The sequence below is a fragment of the Ciona robusta genome, chromosome 9, assembly GCF_009617815.1.
Source record: "Ciona robusta chromosome 9, ASM961781v2".
NCBI classification, from domain to species: Eukaryota; Metazoa; Chordata; class Ascidiacea; order Phlebobranchia; family Cionidae; genus Ciona; species Ciona robusta.
The window spans coordinates 4,562,638-4,587,794 of NC_143243.1; the positions used below are offsets into that span (position 1 = coordinate 4,562,638).

Below are 25,157 nucleotides of genomic sequence, written 5' to 3' on the forward strand. Positions count from 1 at the left end.
GATTTGTGTAAACTACTAGGTAAATTTCGACCGAAGCAATTTTGCAAGAGAGGTGCAATCAAATCTTTTGCACCCCATTGAAACTGGGAATTGATACGTTACCCCTTGCAACTTGAGTAACCTTGTCATTGTCCCCGCCTTCGTTCTCACAAGTGTGGCTTCTCTTGCCTTTGTTAAAACGGGGAGGAATTCTTGGGTCGTGCCCTGAACCTCACCCATGCATTAACGCATTGATTTGCAAGGTAACTAAAAACTCATAAACAGCTGTCAAGTGTCGCCCGACGTCTAGCTCTTTTGTTATCAAAATTACCTGTCTTGTACCCCACGTAACCAAACTTAAAGATGGTTGTATACAATGCAGAAACAACGTCAGCTGCGTGTTTACCTGGATGGCATTCGTCAAATTAAGTTATCACATTGCAGCTTGCTATTTGTAGGGGGTGGAAGTTGTTCAGAAAATTCAAATTTTTGGGAAGCATTATGTGCTAGGAAATAAGGGTACAATACAACGCCATATAAGGTAAAACGCCGTTTTTTACACTTTTCTAATCTTTTTCATTTAACTACTTTCACTGTTTCGATAGGCATTTTTCACTCCCCCCTCAAAAAACTAAAAAACACGTGGTAACTACAAATTTATGCTTAGCCCTACGCATAACTTAAATTCCACAAACCAAAAATCTTATAATTTCAGTTTCAGTGATTCGAAGCACCTGGGGCGACCTACAGACACACACAAACTCGAAAGTTTAAACATTTTTTGTACATGACTCACTGTACTTGCATTTACCGGTAAGCTTAGTGACATCACAATACAAACTTATATTTGACTCAGCGGTTTCTTAAATTTCATTTAAAGTAAAATATTTCAATAATAGTCAAACTATAATAGTCAAATTCACATTTTTTTAAGCAGTATAATAAAAAATATGGACTAAGAAAACATATACTGCCACTAAAATAAATCCTGCGATCCAATAAAAGACGGGAATCTTAAACATAAATATTTACACAACTTGTTAAGAGACAAGAGTTAAACCACAAACAAGAACAGTCTGCCATAACCCCCACAGCACTGACCTCATTTAACATGATGTATACAAACACCTTGAACCTTTTTAATGATAAAGCCGATTTTTTTCCTTTCCGGTCCACGAACAGTTAAGATGACAAAAATCAACAGTAAGAACAAAAGAGAAACGCCAAGCGTCAGACAACTATCCGGTTTAAACAATTGAAAGGAAAAGTGGATTACGCAGAGTTTCAAACATGATCGATTGTGGGAAGTATTTAACTTTTAAAGGTTATCATAATTAGTAGGAAATTAATAAGTATAACTGTTAAATTAACCATTGATGAAGAAGGCGACTTATTAAAGTAATTATGTCGACTTAATATTGGTTTATATTTTGTGCGAGTATAATGAAACGCAAGTGCACGCGCACACGCGCGAAGTAGTGTACACAGACACTGTGTTTCGGTATGTTATCTTTCCACTCATATTCTAGCTTTGTTTTGAAAGCTCTTTTAACTCATTCACGACAGCTGTATATTTAACACTTCGTTTAAGTAACAAGGTCCAACAAACACTTAAATGACGTCCCACAAACACATGAAAGTAAAACACACAAGAAAGGCCTGCTACGTATTCATGATACATCAACGAACCAAAACATATTTTTACTTTCAATGAGAATCACTTAATCCATGTATAGTTGAACGGGGAAGACGGGACACCTTTTCATTATTTTTTTTTCGTTCCATTTGGTAGTAAACAAAGAACATTTAAAGAATTATAAAACTGTATGCTCACGACTCCTATAGACCGATGTTAAGTGTTTAAAACAAGATCAGGATATTTGGGCAATATAAGTTAAAGGTGTCCCATCTTCTTCCACCGTACTATATTTTACACAATCTTTTAGCAAAATTTAAGCAGCAAGATTTAGTTCAGCTCAATTTAGTTACACATAACCTAAAACCCACCATGTATTGTCCCGCAGCCATCACCCCATTCATAAAACTACAGTTTCCTGTCCCTTTAGTTACCGCACAAAACTAACTGTGACGACACTATGTACAAACTGTGACGACACAGTACCCCGCCCAGGTGCGGAAGGATAATTGTGTTACGGTCTTACGGAGCGGAAATATATAGACATAATTTTCTAAATAATAGGCAAGATGCGTGGGCACAAAGGCGGTCATAAACGACAAAAACTGAACTTAGTATCTTAATTCTCCATAACTAAGCTGTAATGACTCAATAGCCCGGCCTTTCATTGATAAGATACATACATTTTTGTTACATCTGTAATCTCAACTTTAAAGCAGACACTTTACCGATACTTTTTCCCACCAAGACAACCCTCGAGCTCGTACGCGCGCGAGGCTTGTTCTGAACAACTGAACTCACTGTCGATGTTGAAACGAAAAAAGCGAAACGTTGCGGGTGCTATAACAAGAAACGCACTCGCCTCTCAATAACCTTACGGTGGTTTCTTCCCAGTTCGCAACAAATACTCGCGAAGCAATACACAACCAAAATCGTGCTACACCGTTTTAGGTTTTAAAATTTTCTTCTTAACTGTAGTCATATAGCTTTCAACCATTTGACCTAAACCTTTTAAGTTCACGTTCTGTCCCAAAACGTGTTTTTTCCACAACTGATTGAAAATTCATTATGATGTCACATATGATAAAAGTTTAGGTCAAACTAGGGGTGGGGAAAGATGGGACACCTTCTTATTCTGTTTTCTCGTCCCATTTTGTAGTAAGCAAAGAAAATTCAAAGAAAGATAAAACCGTATCCTTACGACTCCCATAGACCGCTGGTAATTGTTTAAAACACGATCCGAATATTTTAATATTATGCGCTAAAGATATCCCATCGTACCCCACAGTACTATACTACGAATAAATTCTTCAGATTGCAACGATATTAGAAGTTTATTATTTGGACATCAGGCTTTTTGTGGGAAAAAAGAGGGTTTAAAAGTCGAATTAAAGGCTGTATAGTAACAAGATCACCTTGATGGCCTTCGACACCATGTATTTGAGACTTCAAAAGGTTTGATTCACAGGATTAAGGTCACGGGGTTATCGTTACAGTTTCTGAAGATCTCTTCCATTTAAATTTGTAAACCATGAAGTTTAAGGATTGCGGTTATATTTGTTCTGAATAAATTTTAACAACGATTTATTTATAAACTTCGATATTGGGTACGGTAACAACACGTTTTTATCTCTGAAAATTAATAATAATAATAATAATAACTTGTATTTTTCTCTTCGGTTACCATAGCGAAGATTTTGGATTATTTAAAATGAAAATACAGGATATAGCAACAAAACAACAGTTGTTAAAACACGTTCACAGTTAAAAAATATTCACATTAAAACAAAATAAAAATGAGCAATTGTCAGCTGTCATCCAAAGATGCAACCGACGTCAAATATTCGATTGTGTGTTGGTTTATGACGTCACACGCGAGCCGAGGTGAACAGCCACAAAACAGTGAAAAGCGGAATTTCGCGTCCGTAAGCGCGATCTTTCACTCGTAACCAACTAGGCGTGACGAACCAATGAAAATATTGGATGACGAAACAAACGAGGCGTGACCGACCAACGATTCTCGTAAAAGTTTTATTATATAACTAATTTATATACAAAAATTCTTATTGTCAATTGTATTGGTTAAGAATCACATAATCGACGACATTTCAAATAACGATGTGTCGACATGAGACGTGCCTTGTGTAATAAAGTCGTGATGACCTCGGTCAGACTAGCGTAGCGTAAACAGCGAAGTGGGTTCCGTTAGGAAGTTCGCGACAGAGATGTTTTGTTACGTCATAATAGATCACTCAGATGGCGAGTCGTAACAATCAACATTGTAAATTATAAAAGTAAAATATTTAAAAATAAATTTGTTTACGAAACCCGTACCAATTACATTTACATACCATTATAGTACTATGGGGGAAATGGGACATCTTTAGCACATAATATCCATATCATGATCGTGTTTTAAACAATTAACAACGGTCGTAAGGTTACGGATCTATATTTCTTTGAATTTTCTTTGTATACTACTAAATAGAACGAGAAAATAGAATGTTTAGATGTCCCATCTTCCCCCATCTATACTATAAAATTTACATTGGGAAGTTCAACGACAAAAAAATTGGTCCAAATAACAAAAACAGAATATTTTGTTTTTGTTAGGCCAAGTGGTCTGAGTTTATTGGCAAGACCTCTTAACTATAATATGCGTGTAATGAGCGAATTATGCGAAACGAGCCCCATATGTGGTTCTGGTCCCCACGGGACAGCAGACAGCGGTTACAACCTGCCCGCTTCTGTAATCAATCAACGTCCTAACTTTCCGACATATGTTGTAGAACGAAACATCTTATAAGAAAGTATACGTCACGAAGTAAATAGTAGGGTGGGAAATATTGGACATCCTTTCATTCTATTTTCTTTTCCCATTTAGTAGTAAATAAATAAGATTTTAAGAATTATAAAACCGTATTCTTGCGACTCCAGACCGTTGTTAAATGTTTAAAACACGATCCGGGTGTTTAAATATTATGTGACCCGTCTTTCCCCACCCTACCATACAAATCGAAATTTTATTTTAAATTGTTTATAAAATAAAACACAAAATGTAGTTTACAAATTATTGGCCTAACAGGAATAAAAAGCGACACTATTTCTGTAAATATTATTTAAAATAAAAAAAGGGAAAAATATATGGAAACATTTTGTCGGTTTCCAAAGTTACCGGTGGATAACGTCAGATACTATTTGTTGTAAAAGACGCCATTGATAAAATAAACCTGAGCACGAAAACGCCTCTCTTTTTACATTAATTTAAAATTCATTTTAAATATATTAGGACTTATATAGTAGGGTGGAGGGAAATGGTACACCTCTAGAACACAATATTTAAATATCCTGATCGTGTTTTAAACATTAACAAAGGGAGTCGTGAGGATACGGTTTTTTAAATCATTAAATGTTCTTTGTCTACTGCCAAATGCGACTATTAAATCGAATGAAAAAGTGTCCCATGTTGCCCTACCCAACTACTAGAGCCTATACTATAGGCCCTATAGTATATAAAATCAGACATTGTGTTTATTTCATTTCAGTTGTATTGATTATTTCGTCAATTGGATTTACAATTAAGTATTGATCCAAATATAATTACTTCAGTTGCGTAACAAATAAAGACCTAACTATTGCAAAACTTCTTGGTGGAAAATGTCGAAATGTGGAACTTTGTGTTTCGGGACCTTTTAAGGTATTTTTGTGCCCGTGGCCTGGGGCCATAATACGCAGGCTATGCTGCATTATCTGATGCCACAAATTTTTACACGATTTTTGCACTGCAATCTAATCAAGATAACATGTGTGGGATTGGAATTATTGAAACAATGTAACCTTCGTGTTATCAGCGGAAAAGCAGCCATGCAGGATCTTATCCGTCAACCCAGTTTGTTTATACTTTATAGGCAACATAAAGCAATCAGTTTGGTATAGTACTGTGGCGTAAGATAGGACACATTTAGCACATAATATCTAAATATCCTAATCGTTTTTTAAACAATTAACAGCGGTCAATGGGAGTCGCGATGATACGGTTTTATAATTCTTTGAAAGTTCTGTGTTAACTACCAAATGGAACGAGAAAAAGGAATAAAAGGGGTGTCCTATCTTCCCCCACCCTATACTTATAATCGTTTATATATAGAGGGTACTATATCTATAGTGTTCTTAAAGCTGACACGACCAATCTCTATATATTTCTATTTGGCAACATATAAACTTGTATGTTCATATACAGTAGGGTGGGGGAAGGTGGGACACAGGGTGGGGGAAGATGGGACACCTTTAGCACATAATATCTAAATATCCTGATCGTTTTTTAAACAATTACTAACAGTCAATGGGAGTCGTGGGCATATCGTTTTATAATTTCTTGAATTTTCTTTGTTTACAACTAAACGGGGCGGGAAAATAGAGGTGAAAGGTGTCCCGTCTTGCCCCACCCTACTATATCTAGTAGGGGGGATGGGACACCTTTGTATTCCATTTTCTTGTCCCATTTGGTAAACAAAGAACATTTAAGGAAACATAAAACCGTATCCTCACCCTTCCATATAGCGATGTTAATTGTTTAAAACACGATCAGGATATTTGGGCATTATGTGCCAAATGTGTCCCGTCTTTTCCCACTCTACTATACTAATTATGTAAACAGACCACGTCTGCACACAGCGTGACAGTATGCCTAAAAATGCAATGCAGGGAACTTTTAATAATTGGCATTAATAAGTTTCGTATATATGTACAGTAGGATGGGGGAAGATGGGACACCTTTTAATTCTATTTTCTCATCCCATTTAATAGTAAGCAAGAAACATTCGAAGATTTATAAAACTATATCCTTACGACTCTTAAAGACCATGGTTAATTGTTTAAAACACGATCAGGATATTTGGATATTATGTTCTAAAGTTGTCCCATCTTCCCCCATCCTACTATATGTGTGTATGGTATATGTAACCTTACGGTTTTTACACCACTTTCGTACAAAATAAAATAACAGGATAACGTAATTGAGTGTAAACCGATGAGGTATAACATATCATTGTTAAAAATAAATCTAAATTTAGTATTGTCGCTTACTAACGTAGATATACTGTATAAGAACCTCAATGGTCTATCGTCACCAGAATTGTTAACAGATTACGAGGATGTCTGGCAAACACAGACATCCGACTATGGTTGACGCCTGAGTGTCCAGACGTTACAGTGGCTTTGTGGAACAAATCCTCGAATAGATATTTTTTCCAACGGCCGGACCTTTTCATTGAACTGAATTCCATAAGTGTAACTGGACCATTGGAACGGATGTACACGTGCCTGGTGTGATTTTTCACCCGGCGCCTGGCATAGTGGTTAGCGCGCCTGCCTGTAACCAAGAGGTTATGGGTTTAAGGCTCGATGCTGCTACCATTGTGGGAGTATGTGTCCTTGAGCAAGACACTTACGACAATTGCTCCAACCCAGTGGTCACTAATGGGTTCTCCAAATTATCAGCCATACATGAAAAAAATATGAAAAAATCCCCCCCAAAAAATAATTACCCACGAAGCAACATACATGGTAACTCGTAAGCTGGCACGAGGTGTTAAACCCGTGTGATAACGACTTTCGTTTTCCGGCCACGCGAGGATAAAATAAGTTACAAATTTAACGCCAAACTGTTGTATATGAACAACAGTTGCTCAACACGCACTCTAACGGTTGGTATGGCGCTGTTGCATATTGAAACGCGCCTGCTTAACCCAATTGAATACAGTTTCGAGTCTCTATACTGATGCTATGTTTTCTTGAGCAAAACACATAACGAAAACTGCTCTGTTTCAGATTATTCTTAAAGGTTGTCTAAATCGTCAGCCATTTACACAAAAAAAACGAAACGATTTCAAAAACCCATAAAGTTACATATGTATGTGGTAACTCGTAAGCGGGCATGTATTTAGAACAGACCAACCGTATAGTAGCAGACTAGCAGGTGTCATTGCGCCGACACGCAAAATAAAAAAAAAATACAATTTTCATTATTTTCAACAATAGTAAATAATGTCTTGACAATGCCAGTTAAAACAAGAACCGATGTTTTAATAGAACGCCTCTAGTGTTGCTCTTGTCACGCTCATGCGCTTGCCGGCTCGACCAGTTGCCCGTTTGGCTGCAGGCTTCAAATAGAATGTTTGTGGATTGACGTGCCTCACGATATGACTGTGATGTAATTTGAGGTATACGATTAATATCTTATAAATCGTGTCTAGGATACGCTTAGTTTTAACATAGTTACTTTTAATAAAAAACACACGCTTTAGTCGTGTGCCTAGAAGCAATGTAATATATTGTAAGAAAAATATTTTATATATCAGGCTGAGGGAAGACGGGGCACCTTTAATACATATTATCCAAATATCCTTATCTTGTTTTAAACAATTAACAACGGTCTATTTTTTTATGGGGTTATGAGGACGGTTTTATAATTCTTCATGAGCGTTATGAGGACGGTTTTATAATTCTTTGAATGTTCTTTGTTTACTACCAAAGGGGTCAAGAAAACAGAATGAAAAGTTGTCCCATCTCCCCGACCCTACTATATGTTATGGTCGTAAAAAATAAGCGTCAACCCAAAATCTTACCTGATAGACACATCATCAGAATCAAAATAATTTATGTTCAAACGGAATGCGAGTCGTTTCGCTAGTTGTTCCAACACTGGTTTGTTTGTCGTCATTGATGTAATTTCATATTCTTCTACATGATATCCATTCAGCACTAACCTATTCGGTTTAATGAGAATAATAAACTTGTTATTCTATATATGAATAAAAAAGTGACGATGCCATTTAGTCAAGATACATAGTATTGTGGGGTAAAATGGGACACTTCAGCACATAATATCCAAATACCCTGATCGTGTTTTAAACCATTTACAACGGTCTATGGAGTCTTGAGGATATGCTTTTATATTTTTTTAAATTTTTCTTTGCTTAGTACTAAATGGGACGTGAAAAAACAAAAAATGCCACTAGAGATTAAATAGATTAACATTATGTCTGGCCACAACTATTAAAAACAACTAACTATTTCATAACACCTGTAATACGTTGATCCATTACTGGAACATTGGCTACGCAATCGAAAATATATGTTGTGAATATTTCCTTTATAAACAAGTTTTCCACCAACATAAAAGAAATAATTTTCCCCATCCTTCTCCAGCACGATGCGTCGCTTTTGCCAGTTATATGATATCAATCTAAATAACAACAAGAATATTGAAATCATATAAAATGACATCATAGTGTAGGGGAAGATGGGACATCTTTTCATTCTATTTTTTCGTTCCATCCGGTAGTAAACAAAAAATATTCAAAAATTATAAAACCATATTCTCGTGACTCATATAGACTGTTGTTTGTTGTTTAAACTACGATCAGAATGTTTGGATATTATGTTCTAGAGGTGTCCCATCTTCCCCGCCCCACTATATACCTCCAAATATTGAAATCATATTATAAATTAAATTTACGAACATTTACTTTCATCCTTTACCTCAGAGACCAGAGAAACATGAATATAAATGCGGTGTCAAAAAGCTCATTTGAAAATGTTTTCATTTGATACCAATATACGGCACCACCAAATCCGCTTGAGATAAACAATAGAAATCCAATGTATAACATCCCATTTCTTGTTTCAAAGACATATTCTGCGTTTATATGTATCATTTGTAAAACATATTGTCCGACTTTAATGTCTTTGAACAAACGTATTTTAATTATCTATGCGCGCGACAGTCTTTAATTGTTTTTGTAATACCAGAGGTGTTCTGATGTTTCATACACCTCGCACCCGCTTACTATAGTTACCACGTACATAACTTTGTGGGTGAATATATTTTATGATCTAATTATATTTTTAATAAATAAAAAGACAACTCATAAGGGACCATTGGGTTAAATTGTCATTAGGCGTCTTGTGCATGCAGCATACTCCCATAACCTTGGAAAGTGCGCTAGCCACTGTGCCAGGAACTGAATGTCACTGTTGTTTCCACCCGTCTCATAAGGGAATAAACTGCACGAGTGTCTATAACTCCTCGAAACAACTTACAAGTTGCCACAAATAGGTAATTGCCTGTTTCTGTATTGATGACAACTTAAACAAGGCAATATAGTAAACTACGGCACCATTAAGTTTTTTTTACGCTATGACATACACACGTCTTCATTGTAACCAACATTAAACTTTAAACCCAGTAACCGTTGTTTATGAAGCGATCGCACTGTGCCATGGCATAACGGAGCAATTATTTTAAACGTTACATTCGAAATTTTGGATTAAAACAAACAGCTTAATTTTAGTAAAATACTTTGACTTAGTGTTCTTACCGTCGTCTGTTTCATGAAAAGGGTGGGTTGAATTTATTCTTAGATGACGTTTTAAATTCAGTTCTGGTTTGTCCCAGAACCGATAGAAATCCCACCATTCTTTTAACCCGAACCAATGCATATCTACAAACTGCATGAATAAATTAGTTCCAAACTGTTTGGCATTCATGATTATGATGTCACAGACAACATGTTTAAAAATAAAATGTTAAACATCATATGATTAATATCAATTTTAACACAACATAATTACTGGGTGATTATGGTTTGTCCAAATTCCCTAAAACAAACGTTTTTTTGGTGACCACATAGATTAACTAGCGTAAGTTTACAAGTCAACACATTTAGGAGTTGTACAAAGCGTGTTTATACATGTTTCTAACTAATAAATGAATCTCCTACAGCACAGGTCTTGAAAATCGCTTTGCTGGTTACTTCTGGTTTGTTTTTGATCAAGCTTAGTCAGCGATTTTATTGTATTAAAAGGGCAATTAATATTATGCGAACTAGTTTAATACGTACTTCCTCATTAAAGCTTTGCTCTCCTGTATTTATACGTCTATTTCTATGGTCGTACAATTTTCCTTGGAATTGGTGGTATCAGAAATCAAATTTGGATGTTCTGTTGTTTGCTGGGAGTTTCATTAATGTGTCTCTATAAATTTTATTGAAACTCGTGATCGAAATGGCGTTCGAGCAGAGAAGTCCGGTTGTTCTTCTTTGTTGTGGATCTTTTAATCCTGTAACAGTGGGCCATTTAAAAATGTTTGGTAAGTTAAAATGTTGTGAAAATATTACTTTTAGACTTTTTGTCAAGGATCCAGCCATTACAAAACTTATGACTCCTATTAGATAATTTAGAGTTAACCAGGGGAATTAATTAGTTGGTAACCAGTGAATTTTGGTTTCAAAATGTTCCTTAGTTCTCACTGATACCCACTGTATAATTTTTTTCTGAAAAAACTCGGGCGTTTGTGTTGAAATGTTTTCGCGCATTTTTAAAGTTAATTTTCGACAAGGATTACCCCTGTCCTTAGGCCTCACTGATACCCACTGTGTAATGTTATGTCGTATTTAATTGCCAGTTCAAACAATCGTTATTATAACACAATAAATTCACGTCGAACTGCTCACTGTTACTTTTATTGGCTAAGCAACATTGTTAATATCCAGTCTGCAGAGTGCCTGAACGATTTTTTTACAAACTTTTGGTTATGCATGCCATAATTGTCGCACGCACGCCATCTAATTAAACAATGAAAAAAATACGAAATAAATTAATTAGGATTTCCTATTGTGGCTTGGAAGTGTATGTGGTTTGCACGCCGTTTTTTAATGATCGCACGCGAAAAATAACCGTCTTGCATGTGCGAGATCTCCTCAGGAACTGTCATACTCTGCAGACTGGGTTAATATATACTAAAGCTACCCTGGAGTAGCCTGCGCCTGCTCAACGACCATATTACATTTATTTTTCACGGAACTGTGAGTTAGGCCATGTCAATTTTATGTTGTACGTGTAAATAATAAACATTTGGATCAACTGCTAAAATAATTTAAACAAATATGTAGAAATGTACTATGCCGTAAAAAGAGAGATCGCTTTCGGCGCAAATCAATGCCCTCACACTGCTGTGTCAAATGTTTAGGCTTACCCCCATATTTTTTAAGTTCTCCGCCTATTGCAAATTGCTTTAATAGTTTTAAATACATGGGACTATACGAAGAAGACGGAACACTTTTTCCGCTAGGTGTCGGCAATTATTTAAATTAAAAAATACGTAAAAATACTACAAAGTGGTAATAAGTGTAAAACAAATAAATTAAATATTAAAAATACCTTTCTAAATACATAAAACACTAGTAAGAACATCTTTCCCACATTAGGTCGGTTATATACACTTTTTCGAAATGTTTACTGTCGTCGAGTCTGCAGGTTACGGTTTGCGCGCGGTCGTTTACTCTCTTTGTTTCATTTTTACCGGGTTCGAGTCCCGCACAGTGGAATACTTTTTAAAAATTTTTTTTAAAGTTCTTTTTGTTTGATTAGCACGAGTTAGGGGTTAAGGGTTAGGTGTTAGGGGTCAGGGGTTAGGGGTTATCTTATGTATATAAACCGTGAAACTAACTGCTCCCCATAGAATAGAAAAACGAATTTGTCATCGCCTCCTAGCAGAAAAAATGTTCCGTCTTCTTTGTATAGTCCCATGTGTTTTAAATTTTCTGTGTAACCGATAATTTCCCTTTATCAGAAATTGCAAGAAGTTTTCTTGAACACACTGGCAAGCACATTGTGATAGGAGGGGTGTTTTCACCTGTGCATGAAAACTATTCAAAAACTGGGTTACTACCTTCAACATACAGAGCTGCTATGTGTAATATTGCAATACAGAAACATGCATGGCTAAGGTATGTCAGTAGTCTTAAATATATTAGGGTAATAGTGGACTGTTTTATTAGTATGTGTTGCGGAATTTTTTTTCTTGTGTTTGTTTGTTGAACTTACTTCAGCAATACTCAAGTTTTTTTGCGATTTTAAAGTATTTTTTTTCGTATGTTTGGTAACTGTTTTTCTTTGCTAAGGTTGATTTTATTTCATCCTAAAACATGAATTGTATTGTGCTAATTTGAACTTTGACTTGGGGTGTTGGGGTAGTGAGCCAAATATTGCCCAAGTATCAGGTGCCTGAGAAGGACCTCACCCACAGAGAATAAAAAAAAGATTCTAGGAAAGACAAGCTGAAGAATATATTATACATTATACCACTTATGTTCTGTGATTTGATCCACATGTTTAGAAATGAACAGGAATACAAATATTGGGAAAAAAATATAGAAACAGTTTAAATCAAAGTTCTTGTTTCATTATATGGAGTAGCCTAATCTGTTTTAAACATGCTCTAAAGTCTAAACTTTTTATGGAATTTGAGTATTTTTATCTTAAAAAGGTGTATATGAATTTGGAAAATTTATGTGGCATTACGGGTTTTCTAGAAACTAACTAGTTAGAATTCCTACAGTTATAAGTGCAGTATTTTTGAACTAAATGTTTTCGTTCAACTAACATTGTTACTACGCAAAACAAATGCACAATGGTAGACCCATTAAACGCTGTTTAGTCTTGGCTTGGAAAAGAAGTAGAAAAGGTGACGTAATGCTATCGTTGCAATCAATAAGCAAGCGCTTAAATAATTTATTAGGTCTTGTGATGTCATAGTGTCTTGCACACACATACTAAGTTGCATCATGTCATTTTTTTATATTCTCTAAAATTTTTTATTTTAAATTTGATGTCTAATTATTTAATCCAATCCAACCATGAACAGAACCATAGAAATACCGAGTAGACCAACCGTAAAGGCTGTGTTTTTCGTAAAAAATAAAAAAGGTTTTGTAAAGGACAAATTGTCCAAAATAACACAGTAGGTATAGGAAAAAAAAGGTATGTTTTTCGGTAAATTACAGAAAAACTTAGGCCTAAAAACAAATTCAAAGATTAAAAAATGTAAAAGTCATGTGGCATCTCAACTTTTCATATCTTTCTTAGTTTCTAGAAATGTTCTCATATATTTATATATATATATCTTTCTTGAAATATTCTTGAATTGTTCTCGTATCTTTTTAATATTAAAGTTCAAATTTAGACCAACTTATCATGAATCAGATGATTGGTTGTTCTGTTTTAAACTTAACCTACGTTGAATTTACTTTAATGTCCAATTTATTTACAGTGTTGATACATGGGAATCCTCGCAACCTGATTGGGTAAAAACCATCAAAGTTTTACAGCATTTGTCGAATAAAATCAAGGTTTGTGTAGACTTGAAAAAATAAATAAATAAACAAATCTAACATATAATATATATATATATATTATATATATCGTTACTTGTACAAAAATAGATTTGGTCTCTTATCTTGTTGTTACACATCCATCCATATAAGAAATTGAAACCTATCACTAATTAGTAATATAAATTAAATAAATATTAATTAAAAGTTTTTATGAACTGACTGAAACAATTGTTGATTGCTGACCTAAGTCTTCAGAGCTGAAAATACAGAGGATTTAGGAATAAATCTAAAAAATGCTTTTTTTTAACAAAGAGTTTTACGGCCTTATTTTTTATTCACAGTAATTTCAGATGAGGCCGTTTAGCCGTCATGACATGACCCACAGTTTATGGAATACTAAGTTAATCTGGTCTGACCATTTTTATTGTTAAATTACTCTGAATTAATAAAGGTTAATGTTTTTCAGAATGACTATGGGATTCCTGGTCCATATTCCAACCATATTCACTACATGCCAGCGAAATATCCACGAAGTGCCGTCACGTTGCAACCTAATGGAACTTTGCATCACATGGTAGTAAACGGTCGTATTCGTTCTTCAGCACGAAGTGGACTTGCCATGTGTTCTCCAACCTCAGATTCTTTCGAGGAGAAGAATATCTCATTCAAACATGTTCCACACACTGAAACAGGTACTTTTTTCGGTTATCATTGTGGCGTGAACTAAATTAAAAGATAATTCATATTCTATTTGGTACATTTTACCAATGCTGAGCTTGATATTAATTTAAACATTTTAGCAACTATTCTTGGAGGTGCTTTATTCTTAGTATGCTGTCTGGTGTGGTGGCTCAGTGGTTTAGGCGCCTGCATCGAAAGTTTGAAACCAAAGTGTCCTTTGTTCGATGCTCGGCGGCGCTACTAACACTGATCGGCGTATCCGCGTATGTGTCCTTGGGCAAGACACTTAACAGACATTGCCCCAAGTGGTCACTAGTGGGTTGTCCAAATTATAAGCCATATCAAATCATAAATGCTTATCATACACAAAGTTGAAAAGTGTGGTAACTCGTAAGCACACATGGATACAAAAAAACGGTACCAATACTGCATCAATAGGCGTCTGACTGCAATGCGGTCTTGCGGCACCGGTCGCACGAAGGACTTTAATGGGTTTTCCTGGTGTTGGGTAATGGGCAAAATCTGGCGTAAATAATCCCAGGTCCTTGACAAGCACCTCACCAATAAGGATTAAAAAATACAAAAAAAATCCTAGTAGGAAAGGCATATTTCATATTTTAATGGTAATTTTTATTATTTTAGTAATAAAATTATGGTGATGGTAAACAAAAAAGAGTGTTTCATTTTTTCTTTCCCGTTTAATGGTTTAAAAATGTTGAAATTTTAAGTTAACAATAACAAGGCTCAAAGAGTATATTACAAGTTTTTTAAAATTGTGACATTAAAATTTTAAAATATTCAACTTTTATTTTAAGGTGAAACATTTTCAAATCTTGGAGGTAACTTTCAAAAAGTTTGTTGTGTGAGTCCTACGTCATTCAATATGCAGGTAAATATATATATAGCAATGTTGGGTTAGTTAACATTAGACTTCTTTTATTCCATTGTACATACAAGCTTGATATAAATATAAAACACGCTTACCATAATAGGCATGTTTTACCAAATGTCTTGTTTTTGCCATTATTTACATTTTACTATTAGTTTTAAGTTTTAACATTTAGGTCTTAAATACCACATGGTAGGGTGGGAAAGATTAGGCACCTTTAGCACATATTATCTAAATATCCTGGTGTTTTAAACAATTAACAACAGTCTATGGAAGCCGTGAGGATACGATTTTATAATACTTTGAATTTTCTTTGTTTACTACCAAATGAGACGAGAAAATAGAACGAAAAGGTGTACCGTCTTCCCCCCACCCTACTATATGTAGTAATTGTAAATTGTAATTTATGCAACCCAGTAGTCTGATTGTAGTGCTGGTATATTTTTCTAGTTTGCCTATAATGCTGTATTACCTTTTCATGCAGGATAACATGGTATATGGGGCAGCATATGACCTTCGTCGCACCAAAGTAATGTTATTGTGTGGTGGAGATCTGCTTGAATCTTTCGGTGTGCCAGGCTTATGGTCAGAAGACGACGTGAGTTAAAATGTTGACTATATCTTTTTAAAGCCCCCTTTTTTTTCTTATGTATAGGTGCGGTCTTTGAGGACCTGGGATTTAGACCAGATGTGGCTCTTTTAAATAAAAAAATAAAACACATGCGAAGATATTTTTGACTGCAAACCATTAAAACCCCGCTGTGCTCATTTTTTTTCGACTTTAAACACTTGGTATTGATAAGTTCAGGACTAAAATACACTATTACCCGAGATTTCCCTAAAAAAAACACTGGAATTTTATATATACATCAGAATTTTTAGTTTAGTATTCAGTAATCATCGTTTTTATTAATCTAATTTTTTTAATTAATTAAATATTACAAGGCCTGGATCCATAGGCGCCTAACTTTTGAAAATCCAGGGTACCCCTTACTAAAAATAAATATTCCATACTAACTACGACTTTCTGTCGCTGCATATTTGCGCCAGGTATAATGACCTTTATTTAGGTTTCAGGGTTATTAAAATCGGCAGATATTTGTTATTTAGCAATAATCTCGATTGGGCAAACTTTGCGAAACGTTTTTATATTTCCAATGCATAAAAGCTAAACACAAGTCGTCCGTGTGACGTCAGAAACGCGTGGCGGCAATACTGTTTGATCGGCGGACGTGATAAAGATTGTGAGACCTTGGAAGTGCGGCCGGCGATTAACGTATTTCAGTTAGATGTGAGTTGCAACTGATGGAAATTTCTATAGATTATTTTGAATGTAATAAAATTAAAGACATGTTTCGAATAAATTATTCTTTTCCGATGAGCTAGCTATGCTCCCTTGCTGTCAGTGAGTTTTTTAAATCGAGGCGTTGCTTTACGCGCTTACAAAGTATTTTTTGCAAACTATCTATACTTTAATGCGCTTACGTGATAAGGCAAATATCCAACCTGCTTTCAAGCACCTGCAGGCTAAATAATCAAGGGGACAACCGCTATTGTGACGCAAATAATCAACGTGTGAACTGCTATTATGTCGTCATCAATTGCCAGGTCAAACAATCGCTATTATGATGCAATGAATCCACGTGTGAATCCTTACTATTTTGTAACAAACACACTGCTTGGCTGAGGAAAACATCGTGAATATAAAGCAGCAATACTTACGGAACAGATTTAGGTTGATTATTACGACTTATGTTGTTTAGAATGCGATGCAGCGATAAAACATCGTCTGTTTAGCAGTAATATTGTTTGTTTATCTGAATTCTAATGTAGTAATAGAGAGAGTAAACCAAACTCGCCTTAGCGAAAATAGTAACGGGCTTTCCAGAAATATGCGTATCGTATTTAGGGATGCACATTACAGAATAATTAGGTATTCTAGGATATCCTAGAATACTTTAATTCGAATCTAGAATTCCGAATCTAGAATTTCGAATCTTTTTATATTTATAGGAAAAAAAAAATTTACCCACAAAAGTCAGTTTATTGACCCTTTCATAACAGCCTTGTTGGATCTTGAGTTGTAAAATGATCAAAAATTGTACTATTGGGTAGTTTTTGCGTCATGAAACGTATAGCAGGCTATGAAAAGACGTTACGAAACGTTTACTCTCGAAAGTCCCACAAACACAAAAATATTTTTTTTCAAAATTAATAACTTTCAAAAATTGTTAATATAGTATATGAGATGACGTGTAATGACGTCATTAAACAGAATACCGAATCCCGTACAACGAACGTTTAGTTAGTTAGTTAGTTAAAAATTTCATGCGCAACAAAATTTGAATACGAAAATCGCTATTATGACGTCAATAATCAACGTGTGAATCCCTACTATGACGTAACAAACATTCTGCTGTCTGAGTAAATCCTGTGTAAATAATGACTTTATTACGCGTAGCATAGATTAATGTTGCTACCGCGGGCAAATGGAAGTGGTGAATTAAAACTTACGGGTTGATTTACGCACATATTAATACGGCGCTTTGCAACTATTAGTTAAACATTTTCTTGCGAACACCCCCGTCAGAATAATCCTAGATCCACCTATGCATGCACTAGTTTCACTGATAGAACGAACTGCTCGCTTTTTCGATGCTAAGCTGATCAAGGCGTGTTTATTTTACGACGCGTCTGTTTTGTGTTGATTCATTTTTGTATATTATTCAGGGTGCTCCTGGGTACCCTGAATTTTTCCAGGGTATGCATGCATAACCTGCATACCCATGTTAGGCGCCTATGCTTGGATCAGAAAAAAGTAAACAACTAAATAAACAGGCCCATATTTCTTGAAGAGAGAATTGAGATTCGAGAAAGTACGTTAAACTGTGACAAAATCTTCAAATAAAAAAAACATGTAAAAAAGTGGGTAATAAGATCTTACATCTTTGTGTCTGTAGATTTGTTCAATAGTTTCGGAATATGGAATTGTTTGTATTCCACGCACTTCAGAGAACTCTGAAAATGATGACGGGAAAAGAATGCGTGATGCGCTTGACCGCTTGCAAGCTATCCTTTGCCGAGTACAAGGTACAATAATTCTGGTTCACCATCAAAGTGCTGCTAAGATTTCTCATATTACTTCAAGCAAATGCAGGTGAAAATCTTTTTTTTTAAATACTTTTCGGTAAATTTACAATGGCTAATACACACCCAAAGTTACTAGGATTCTACATATACACCATAAATTGTATTCTCGGCTACCGACTAAACAAGTCAACTGCTGTAATTATTGGTTACCGTTTTTTTTTTAAGACGGCCACGGAAAATTTGGTCATTGTTTTTTCACGTTTAGTCTGTCAACTAAATTTCTATGCATTACTTATTACAAAGTTAGCCAGCCAAAATCTACTGACTAAAATTTTAGTGGAGTGACTTAAATAAAAAAATTGAATTTAGGCAGCAACTAGTTTAGTCGATATCCCATAACACGTATTTCCAATTTAAACAAAATTTAATTTGTGTTGCTAAATCTATGCTGACTCAGGTATCTAATACACAAGACTTCTTCCAAGAACCTGGCCAAATAGAACAATTCAAAATATTGTGTTCTTTTAGTTTTAAAAGCATTGCAGCAGTTTCAACTTCATACTACTTTCCTGTGTTTAAATTTGAAATCCTGTGGACTTTTTATTTCAGACGCGCAATTTCTGAAGGTTGTTTAGAAGATATCCAAGACCTAATTGATCCAAGTGTTTTGGGCTATATAAGAAAGCATGAGCTATACCAGCACAAAACATGATATTTTTGTTGTTATTTGTTATCTAGCTGCTGTTTAGAAAGGTAAAAAATAGTAAATATTGTCTAATTATTCCTTTATCGTCACTGGGCAAGATAAAATCGAAGTATTATGGTAATATGCTTAAACTACACATTGTATGAAATGTTGTGCAAATAGATATAGTGTTACTTGTAAGTTACATAGTTGTGACAACCAATAGAATTCCATGTTTGCATTTTATTTTATAACTAAAATAAAAAATGTTATGTTAAAAATTTCAGAAAACATGTTTTCACTAGATTTTAAATGGTGTGCAATATTAGATAGAATTACACAACCACTAGAATTACATTTCTGCATTTATTTCATAACTAAAATTAAAAAAATGTTATGTTAAAAAATTTAGAATACAAGTTTAACTACATTTTTTATGGTGTGCAATATTACAAAATTCATATTTACAAGTCTAATTAATTAAATCCTATCACTGTAAATGTTTATTCTTGCATGGTAATGTCGTCACTGTGGTTATTTTTGTGCATTGGTCGTTACGTAATGTTAAATAAATCAGAAATCAATTGTTATTATGACAGCGTCACTCTTCATAAACGCCATTATGAGGTATACGTTCAATGTAACGTGGAGCATTTTTTAGTTTTTTTTCCACATGGAAAAGTGTGAAAAACGAAATGTTTTCTGTTCGTACAGCTGCCCTTATGTCGGAGGGCTATCTTCCGAACATGCGGCAGATATACGAGGTAGGTATACAAATGTATGTCGTTATTATTGTATTTATGAAATAGTGCTGTATTTTGTATAAGCTACGTATTATTTTGCTATCCATTTTGAGAATAATATATATGTACAAGCAGCAAGTGCAATTCCAGCCTTTTTTAAGGCGATAAATTGTTTAAAATAAGTGTATAGCGACGCTTTGGTGATTCTATTACCAAAATAACATTTCACACAACTTTTGTAAGGACATATTAAAAACGACTTAATTTTGCAATAAGATTCATTAGATCAGGAAAACCTATATTAGACGTCGACTTCATTAACCGATATTATAGTTTTATCATGCATTGCTTAGTATATTGAGTAGGCTAGACTTTATTGGAGGCAATCAAATTCAATGGTATCATTTTGGTCGCTACTGGCTGGAGTTAAAATGCACTGACTGGTTAAATTATAAGGTCCACGCATTGTGAAAGCCAGTATTATTTTGATTTAATGTGAGAGAATGGTTATGTTTAATGGAAGGACGAAAATGAAAAGAAACCAATCTTTTCAAATCAGTAATTCAATACAGTGGAGCGTCTTCGGTAAAACTACAAATTGAAACAAAAGCTGCTTTAAAGGAAACTGTTTTTCGTCAATAGAAAACTGATATTCACTTTCAATAGTTTGAAGTCTGTTTTGGTCCAATGGGCGTAAAGGGGTCGGAGTGAGCACTTACAAAGTTGTTGTCAGCGAACTAAGATGATACGAGTAGCCTGTTTACGACTTGAGCAGTCTTAAAGTTTAGATTCTGTCACAATGCGCTTTGTAGAAGTAATAGTAATGACTTTATTTGTCTCTTTGATTACGGTAGCGAAGATTTAAAAATATAGAGACAAAATGCAGGATATAGCGACAAAATAACAGTTGTTAAAACACGCTTACAGTTTAAAACATTTTTACATTTAGTTGAAAGAAAATAAGCGTGGTCGCTATATACACCTAAAGGCATTTGATAAAGTCTAAACCGAGAACAGAATACTTTTATTAGCATGATATATTAATATATTGTATTAGCGAATCATGAACGAAACGCGGGGAATTCTTATGAACTTGGAACGAAGGTTTCGAACGTTTTCTCAGCAACAATTTATATTCGTGATTGCCCTTGATCGCTGCAGGAAAAATTCATTTGAACCAACTCGCAAAATCAGTACAATTGCACAGGCATGTTTGAAAATCAGTAATTTTATGTTAATTATTCGTTGGTGATATTTTGCATGCATTATAAATCTAGTAGGATATAGTAGAGTGGGGGAAGATGGGACACCTTTAACACCTAATATCCAAATATCCTGATCGTGTTTTAAACAATTAACAACGGTCTGTGGAAGTCGTGAAGATACGGCTTTATAATTCATTGAATGTTCTTTGTTTACTACCAAATGAAAAGAGAAAACTAAACGAAAAGGTGTCCCATCTTCCCCCACCCTACTATATGACACGTTTTCATTCTATTTTCTCGTCCCATTTGGTAGTAAACTAAGAACATTCAAAAAATTATAAAACTGTATTCTCAGGACTCCGTTGTTAACTGCCTTTCTCGTTTCTGAATAAATAAATGTGACTTACTTTATCCTCACGTGGCTGAAAACAACAGTCGTTATAACACGGGTGTTCTGTTTCATACACCTCGTACCAGCTTACGAGTTGCCCTATATAGTAGGGTGGGGAAGATGGGACATCTTTTTAATCTATTTTCTCGTCAAATTTGGTAGTAAACGAAGATCATTCAAAGAATTACAAAACCATATCCTCACGACTTCCATAGACCGCTGTTAATTGTTTAAAACACGATTGGGATATTTGGAAATTATGTCTTAAAGGTGTCCCATCTTCCCCCACACTACTGTATGTTTCTTTGTGGATAATTATTTTTTTGTTTCCAAAAAATAAACCATGTTGTAACACCATAAACATTCCATATACTTTTTACATTTAAATTTACCAAATACTTATTCCACAGGTTTACAACTACTGCGAACATGTGGCTGACAACGCCACAGATAAAAGGATATTTAACATTTTCTTGTCGCTCGTTCGCGATCTGGGAGAATTTCGAAGATCGTTGATGAAGTTATCCAAACATTCAAGCGATCCAACTCTGGTTCGGATTTTCGGGCAATGGAAGCGACTACTGGAGAGCCGACAGGTATTATAAATGAATGTAACTTACTTTATCCTCGCGTGGCCGGAAAACGACAGTCGTTATAACATGGGTGTTCATACGCATCGTGACTCCTATAGACCGTTGTTATTTGTAATTAGTATATTTGGTAATTATTGCTAAAGGTGATCCATTTTACCCCGTCGTACGAAAAAAGTTTAGCTTGCCCACTAAATATCTTTCTCCACTCGGATCAAACAAAATACAGACTGCTATAAAATTATTGAATAACAAAATTTGTTTCAGTTAAATAAACAACGAATTTAATAAGATTAAAATTACTGTGCCGTACGATTTCCCTCGACTTTTCAGTTTCATGTAAGACACAGATCTTTTATTAATAATAATATTACCCTTATTTGTTTCTTTCGTACTGTAGCGAATGTGTAGAAATGTTTTAAATAAAAAGACAGGATATAGCCACAAAACAACAGTCGTTAAAACACGCTTTCAGTTAAAAACATATTTACTTTTAATTGGAAAAAATAAGCGTTTTTACTACACCTCATTAGAAAGTATGAATGAAGGTAACTTACTTTATCCTCGCGTGGCCGGAAAACGCAGGGTATAACACACAGGTGTTCTGTTTCATACACCTCGTGCCAGCTTACGAGTTGCCAAGTATGTTATTTTGTGAGGGATTATTTTTTGACATTTTCTTTATTTTTCTAATGGATTAATACTAATGGAAAATCTAATCGACAGTTATAATAATAGTTTAACTTACAGGATATATCTGCCGTCCGCGTCAAGTTTCCATTCAGTCATGTCAACCATTTGAGTTGTGACGAAGCCCGAAATCACTTCGGTGGTGTGGTTAGTGTGTTACCAGTTGCAATGGGCTACGCTCGTGATGCGGTTGAACGAATTGAAGTCATAAGAGCGTATCGAAATCTTGTCCCCAACTGTGAGTTTTAATTTATTATCATAATTTATTTAGTCCAGCGCCGTGCCAAGTGGTAATCGTGCCTGCTTTTAACCCAGAGGTATAATGGGTTCAAGGCTCGTTGCTGCTACTATTGTGGACGTATGTGTCACTGGGCGAGACACTTAAGAGCAATTGCTCCAACCCAGTGGTCACGTATGGGTTGTTTAAAATGTTAGCCATACATAAATTGAAATATATCTATATAATCAACTAGCAAGTAACATAGGCCTACTTGGTAACTCGGAAAACGACAGTCGTTATAATTCATTTTTATCACTTATTTATTCGCCTATGGCTGTTGTAACGTTGACATTTTTCCAGTTTTTTCCAGTTTAAGAGTTACCAGTTTCACCACGTATGATGTTGATAAGTACTGTGGGGTAAGATGGATAACTTTAGCACCTATATATCCCATATTGCCTAATGGGTGTTTTGAACAGTTAAAAACGCTCTTTTAGAGGTGGGGGTGGGCTACAGTTATATCTTTTCGTAAATATTCTTTGTTTATTATATCAGCAGAAACGAGAAAACAGAAAGAAGACATGTATCGTTTTACCCCACCCTACTATATATATATGAGTGTTTGTGTATCTAAACCAGGCGTTTTTAACTGGTATTAATGCAGTAAGTTTTCTGACGTCTCGCAGTAATGCAACGATTTCTTGCCACTAATAATCTAGCCGTTTATTATTATTACAGCACAATGTCCATTACATTCATTCGTTCATTTGTTTCCTCCTTTACAGCAAGCGAAGTTCAAAGCAAGGTAACTCAGACACGACAGCGTTCATCTTTACGGTCGTCGGACAGCACGGTCCCAGGACCCGCATGCAGGTGTTTACGCACACTTTTGTTTCTATTAGAAATTTAGCTTGATAATAGTTAAACATAAATGGCTCGTTTGTCTGCTGTGAAGTGACCACGCTTATTTTGTTTTAATTAGTTGTAAATATGTTTTTAACTGTAAGCGTGTTTTAACAGCTGTTGTTTTGTCGCTATATCCTGTATTATATTTTTTGTATATAGTACGGTGGAGGAAGATAAGACACGTTTAGCACATAATATTCATACACCCTTAGCGTGTTTTAATGAATTAACAGCGGTTTATAGGAGTCGTGAGGATACGGTTTTATAATTTTTTTAATGTTTTTTGTTTACCACCAAATGGGTTGAGAAAATAGAATGAAAAGCCCAATCTTCCCCCACCCTACTATATATCTAAATCTTCGCTAATCGAGGAGACAAATAAAGTTTATAATATAGTAGGGTGGGGGAAGATGGGGCACTTTCGGCGTATAATATCCGAATATCCTGATCGTGTTTTAAACAGTAAAAATGGTTTATGGAAGTCTTGGGCATATAGCTTTATAATTCTTTGAAAGTTCCTTGTTTACTACCACATTGGACGAGAAAATAGAGTTAAAATGTGTCCCAACTTTCCCCACCCTACTATATTATAGCAAAAATACGACCTGTGCAATATTACAGGTTTGCACAACCGGCGTCACCTGCTATATCCTCACCTGTCTCATCAACATCTGAAGCTTCAATCCAATCCACCCGATCTGAGATATCTTTTCAAAGCAAGGCGGCAAAACCAACAGCAATGCGCCCTGTGTCGGCCGTGAACACTTACTTCAAAGAATCAAAAGCAAGAAAACCGAACTCTGTTCGTCCACGAACTTGCATTGGTACACAGACTTCAAAATGTTTGGGCAGCCTTCTCAGTTCGCTAGAACAGCAAGGGCCCAGTATCTCCGAGATAGAGCTAAAGAAATTGATCAAGCGCCGAAAGAATGCTCTGACTCGTCCAGAATGGAAACCATAGTTTTTTTGTATAGTATATAGTAGCCTACACAGTTTCAGAAAATATATGAACTTCTATATGAGCAGTAAATGTAACATTAAGTAAATCTATACGACACTAATTCTTACAAATTTGTGTTTTTTTTCGAACGCAGCCGAAATGTGCACGAATAAGAAAATGTCACATGGTTTTATCTCGGTTAAAGTACGGTGGGGGGATGGGAAAAAATTTTATTCTATTTTCTCGTCCCAATTGGTAGTAAACAAAGAATTATAAAACCGTATTCTCACAACTCCTATAGACCGTTGTTAAATGTATAAAACACGATCAGGATGT

General features: G+C 35.1%; 3 protein-coding genes across 3 annotated transcripts; 2 read left to right on the forward strand and 1 right to left on the reverse strand.

Moving 5' to 3' along the window:
* Positions 1 to 7,555: 7,555 nt before the first annotated feature.
* LOC149731172 (cation channel sperm-associated auxiliary subunit theta-like) lies at positions 7,556 to 10,290 on the reverse strand. The gene is made up of 5 exons (XM_089884384.1): positions 9,997 to 10,290; positions 9,158 to 9,314; positions 8,700 to 8,861; positions 8,242 to 8,382; positions 7,556 to 7,819 (listed from the first exon to the last, which is right to left on the reverse strand). The coding sequence occupies exons 1-5, from the start codon at positions 10,163 to 10,165 to the stop codon at positions 7,699 to 7,701; spliced, it is 750 nt and encodes a 249-aa protein (XP_089740510.1). The 5' UTR covers positions 10,166 to 10,290; the 3' UTR covers positions 7,556 to 7,698.
* A 290-nt stretch (positions 10,291 to 10,580) lies between these two features.
* On the forward strand, positions 10,581 to 19,729 carry LOC149731173 (nicotinamide/nicotinic acid mononucleotide adenylyltransferase 2-like). Its single transcript, XM_089884382.1, has 8 exons — positions 10,581 to 10,766; positions 12,249 to 12,405; positions 13,728 to 13,806; positions 14,258 to 14,483; positions 15,288 to 15,361; positions 15,846 to 15,959; positions 18,322 to 18,518; positions 19,061 to 19,729. Exons 1-8 carry the CDS (start codon positions 10,682 to 10,684, stop codon positions 19,161 to 19,163), a joined length of 1,035 nt encoding a protein of 344 aa, XP_089740508.1. The 5' UTR covers positions 10,581 to 10,681; the 3' UTR covers positions 19,164 to 19,729.
* Positions 19,730 to 19,742: 13 nt separating this feature from the next.
* Positions 19,743 to 25,127, forward strand: LOC149731174 (sperm acrosome-associated protein 9-like). Its single transcript, XM_089884383.1, has 6 exons — positions 19,743 to 19,900; positions 20,937 to 21,086; positions 21,886 to 22,071; positions 22,816 to 22,993; positions 23,761 to 23,848; positions 24,503 to 25,127. Exons 1-6 carry the CDS (start codon positions 19,832 to 19,834, stop codon positions 24,840 to 24,842), a joined length of 1,011 nt encoding a protein of 336 aa, XP_089740509.1. The 5' UTR covers positions 19,743 to 19,831; the 3' UTR covers positions 24,843 to 25,127.
* The last annotated feature ends 30 nt before the right edge of the window (positions 25,128 to 25,157 follow it).

Excerpts from the sequence above, each read along its gene's own strand:
- LOC149731172 (XM_089884384.1), bottom strand. The coding sequence starts at position 10,165 with ATGAATGCCAAACAGTTTGGAACTAATTTATTCATGCAGTTTGTAGAT. Across the intron at positions 9,315-9,996 it reads TTTTCATGAAACAGACGACG|AATATGTCTTTGAAACAAGA; the intron begins GTAAGAACACTA and ends ATATAAACGCAG. Across the intron at positions 8,383-8,699 it reads AATGGATCAACGTATTACAG|GTTAGTGCTGAATGGATATC; the intron begins GTGTTATGAAAT and ends TAAACCGAATAG.
- LOC149731173 (XM_089884382.1), top strand. The coding sequence starts at position 10,682 with ATGGCGTTCGAGCAGAGAAGTCCGGTTGTTCTTCTTTGTTGTGGATCT. Across the intron at positions 15,362-15,845 it reads CTACGTCATTCAATATGCAG|GATAACATGGTATATGGGGC; the intron begins GTAAATATATAT and ends CTTTTCATGCAG. Across the intron at positions 18,519-19,060 it reads ATTACTTCAAGCAAATGCAG|ACGCGCAATTTCTGAAGGTT; the intron begins GTGAAAATCTTT and ends TTTTTATTTCAG.
- LOC149731174 (XM_089884383.1), top strand. The coding sequence starts at position 19,832 with ATGTTTTCTGTTCGTACAGCTGCCCTTATGTCGGAGGGCTATCTTCCG. Across the intron at positions 19,901-20,936 it reads ACATGCGGCAGATATACGAG|CGAATCATGAACGAAACGCG; the intron begins GTAGGTATACAA and ends ATATTGTATTAG. Across the intron at positions 21,087-21,885 it reads AAATCAGTACAATTGCACAG|GTTTACAACTACTGCGAACA; the intron begins GCATGTTTGAAA and ends CTTATTCCACAG.